The following is a 4,046-nucleotide window of genomic DNA, read 5'->3' as shown; positions in this document are numbered from 1 at the left end:
TTGATGAGGGATGGAGCTGTGTGCTTCATGTTGTTTGTAGCTTTGAGTATTGAGATAGAGAGAGCTATCACTGGGATCGAGATTGTCAGTGAATTTCTTGAGGTGTTTCCAGATGATGTGCCAAGATTGCCACCCAGGCGTGATGTTGAGTTTAGCATTGATCTGGTACCAGGTGCAGGACCGGTATCAGTGGCTCCTTATAGGATGGCTCCAGCTGAGTTGGTAGAGATGAAGAAACAGATTGAGGATTTGTTGGAGAAACAGATGGTGAGGCCCAATGTTTCTCCTTGGGGTGCCCCGGTACTGTTAGTGAAGAAGAAAGATGGTGGGGCCCGTTTGTGTGTTGATTATCGGCAGCTGAATAAATTAACGATAAAGAATAAGTATCCACTTCCGAGGATTGATGATTTGATGGATCAACTGAGGGGAGCTTCAGTGTTTTTAAAGATTGATTTGAGATCCGGATACCATCAGATCAGGGTGAAGGAGAGTGACATACCGAAGACTGCTTTCAGGACTATGTATGGTCACTATGAGTATGTGGTGATGCCTTTTGGTGTCACTAATGCTCTAGCAGTGTTCATGGATTACATGAACAGGATCTTTAGACCGCTCTTGGACAGATTTGTGGTGGTCTTCATTGATGATATTTTGGTGTATTCTAGATCATTGGAAGATCACTGTGAGCATTTGAGGTTGGTTTTGGAGGTGTTGAGAGAGAGACAGTTGTATGCCAAACTGCCCAAGTGTGAGTTTTGGTTGTCCGAGGTGAGATTTTTAGGGCATGTGATATCGGCAGAGGGGATTGCAATAGATCCAGCCAAGGTGGAGGCTGTGATTCAGTGGGAGCGTCCGATGACTGCTACAGAGATTAGGAGTTTTCTTGGGTTAGCGGGTTACTATCAGAGGTTCATTGAGGGTTTTTCTCGAATAGTAATGCCTTTGACTCAACTGACTTGAAAGGATCAACCTTTTGTTTGGACGAACGCTTGTGAGCAGAGTTTTCAGGAGCTAAAGAGACGGTTGACCACTTCTCCAGTTTTGGTGTTACCTAACACTGGTGAGCATTTTGATGTGTTCTGTGATGCTTCTCACCAGGGGTTAGGTTGTGTGTTGATGCAGGGAGGGAGAGTAGTGGCATATGCTTTGAGGCAACTGAAGACCCATGAGAGAAATTATCCTACTCATGATTTGGAGCTTGCAACTGTGGTATTTGCCTTGAAATCGTGGAGGCACTATCTGTATGGTGCGAGATTCAGTGTATACAGTGATCACAAGAGGTTGAAATATCTGTTTGATCAGAAAGAGTTGAATATGAGGCAGAGGAGGTGGATGGAATTTCTAAAGGACTTCGATTTCCAGTTGATGTATCATCCTGGAAAGGTGAATGTGGTAGCCGATGCATTGAGTAGGAAATCCATTCACATGTTGGCTATGATGATTAGGGAGTTGGAGTTGATTGAGCAGTTCCGAGATTTGAGACTAGAGGTGGAGGTTGTTCAGGATCACATTAGTTGTGGTATGATCACCATAACTAATGAGTTCTTGAAGCAGGTGGGAACTAAACAGTTACAGGACCCAGAGTTGTTAAGGACTTTGGGATTACTTGGTACTGAGAGGGCAGCTGGTTTTGAGCTTGGTACAGATGGAATTCTCAGATTTAGAGGTCGGATTTGTCTGCCTTGTGATTCAGAGTTGAGGAGAGCTGTTCTAGAGGAGGGACACATGAGTCGTCTTAGCATACATCCTAGTATGACTAAGATGTATCAAGACATCAAGAAAAGTTTTTGGTGGCCTGGTATGAAGAAGGAGATAGCAGAGTTTGTAGCCGCTTGTCTGACTTGTCAGAAGGCGAAGATTGAGCATCAGAGGCCCGAAGGAGTTTTACAGTTGATGGAGATTCCTGAGTGGAAGTGGGATAGTGTCACTATGGACTTTGTGGTTGGATTGCCTAGGACAGCTAGGAACAGTGACTCTATCTGGGTGATTGTTGATAGGTTGACAAACTGTGCTCACTTTCTTCCTGTCAACAAGAGGTGGTCCTTGGAGAGGCTTACACAGTTATATATCCGAGAGATAGTACGGCTGCATGGAGTGCCTTCCTGTATTATTTCTGACAGAGATCCAAGGTTTACTTCAAGGTTTTGGCAAACTCTACATCAGGCGTTGGGGACGAGATTGAGGTTGAGTTTCGCCTATCATCCATAGACAAATGGTCAGTCGAAAAGGACAATTCAGTAACTAGAGGATCTTCTGAGAGCTTGTGTGTTGGATCATCTGGGTAGCTGGGAGGAGGTGTTTCCATTGGTAGAGTTTACCTACAATAATAGTTATCATGCGAGTATTGGCATGGCACCTTTTGAGGCTCTATATGGAAGGAGGTGTAGGACTCCATTATGTTGGTATCAGGAGGGTGAGTTAGTAGTGGTTGGTCCAGAGTTAGTTCTTCAGACTACTGAGATGGTGAGACAGATTCAGGAGAGGTTGAGAGCTACTCAGAGTCGACAAAAGTCTTATGCTGATAAGAGGAGGAGACCTCTAGAGTTTGAGGAGGGAGAGCACGTGTTTCTCAGGGTGACACCTACTACTGGAGTGGGAAGGGCTGTAAGGGCCAAGAAACTCACACCGAAGTTCATTGGTCCTTATCAGATCCTTCGTCGTGTAGGTCCGGTAGCTTATCAGTTGGTGTTACCTCCGATTCTGTCCAACCTGCATGATGTGTTTCACATTTCACAGTTGAGGAAGTACATCAGAGACCCGAGTCACGTGATAGAGATGGATGAGGTGCAAGTTAGAGAGAACTTGACCTACGAGAAGAGACCGGTAGCTGTGATTGATCACAAGTTGAAAGAGCTTCGTGGCAAGTCCATTAGTTTGGTGAAGATTCTTTGGGATGCAACTACTGGTGAGGCAACCTGGGAAAAAGAGAGTCAGTTCAAGGAACAGTATCCATTCCTCTTTTCAGGTAAGCCTATTTTCAGGGACGAAAATTCCTATTTGTTGGGGAGTATTGTAACATTGTAAAAAAAAAAAAAAGAGAGGTTGATTCAGTAGTCCAGAACGGGTCGTTCTCAAACTGGAACGGGCCGTTCCAAACTACTGAATTGAACTACATATTGTAGTTGGGAACGGGCCGTTCTGGGAAAGAGAACGGGCCGTTCCGGATGAGTCCCAGAATGAGCCGTTCTGATTTCAGAACGGGCCGTTCTGGGCGTGGATTTTGTGCGTGATCTGAGAGTTCAGAATGCGCCATTCCGGTATCGGTATGGGCCGTTCTGGCCACTTCGGATTGCCTATAAATAGGGGTGAGGGGGCCGTGAGGAGAATTAGAAGTTTTAGAGAGAAGTTTTAGAGAGAAGGTCTCTAGGTTAGTGAGCTCCTTTCTCTCCCAAATTTCTCTGTTTAACTCCTTTTCTCCTCTAGATCAATAACTCCTTCTGTCTTTTCTTGAAATTCAGATTAGAAAGCTAGTTTTGGGAGGATTGAAGTTCCGAGTTGAGCCTCAAAGGGAAATTCTACTTTTGTTCAGTTTTTGGCTATCTGAGCCAATCTTCAGGTAAGGGAAGCTACATTGTTTGCATGTGGTTGAATTTGTTATTTTGGATGAGAGTTTTGAACTCTCTGAATAGGTTTAGGTCGGGCACAGGTTGAGCGCGCCAGGCGTGGAAGAGCTTAGAGCTCTTGGGTTGGTGTTAGGCCAGGCGCGAGCTGACTGCGCCGATCGTGATTATATTTATAAATAATTAATTTAAATTGATGCTTATGCATGTTTAAAGTCGAAGTTTAGATCATGTATGTATGATATATGATGTATGGTGAGGTATGATTCATATGTATGCTTGTGATGATACGTACGAATGGTTGAATATGATATGAGTATGTTTATTGATCATAATGATTTATGATGTATGATGCATTATTGCATGTGATGTCTTATGACATGTGTATGATTGTTGATCATGATGGTGGGCAGACCATTATGATGTATGATGCATGATTGCATGTGATGCCTATGGCATGAGTCTAGCCTAGGACTTGAGGAGAGG

At 44.2% G+C, this 4,046-nt stretch overlaps 1 protein-coding gene across 1 annotated transcript; it reads left to right on the top strand.

The window, feature by feature from the left end:
* The first annotated feature begins 2,293 nt into the window (after positions 1–2,293).
* LOC145950372 (uncharacterized) lies at positions 2,294–3,676 on the top strand. The gene is made up of 2 exons (XM_083061463.1): positions 2,294–2,965; positions 3,630–3,676. Exons 1-2 carry the CDS (start codon positions 2,350–2,352, stop codon positions 3,674–3,676), a joined length of 663 nt encoding a protein of 220 aa, XP_082917589.1. The 5' UTR covers positions 2,294–2,349.
* The last annotated feature ends 370 nt before the right edge of the window (positions 3,677–4,046 follow it).

This window comes from Cajanus cajan, chromosome 8 (genome assembly GCF_000230855.2).
Source record: "Cajanus cajan strain Asha chromosome 8, NIPB_CcT2T_4, whole genome shotgun sequence".
NCBI lineage: Eukaryota > Viridiplantae > Streptophyta > Magnoliopsida > Fabales > Fabaceae > Cajanus > Cajanus cajan.
Note: the sequence above shows the minus strand (reverse complement) of the source record. Positions and strands in the feature narration are given on the sequence as shown.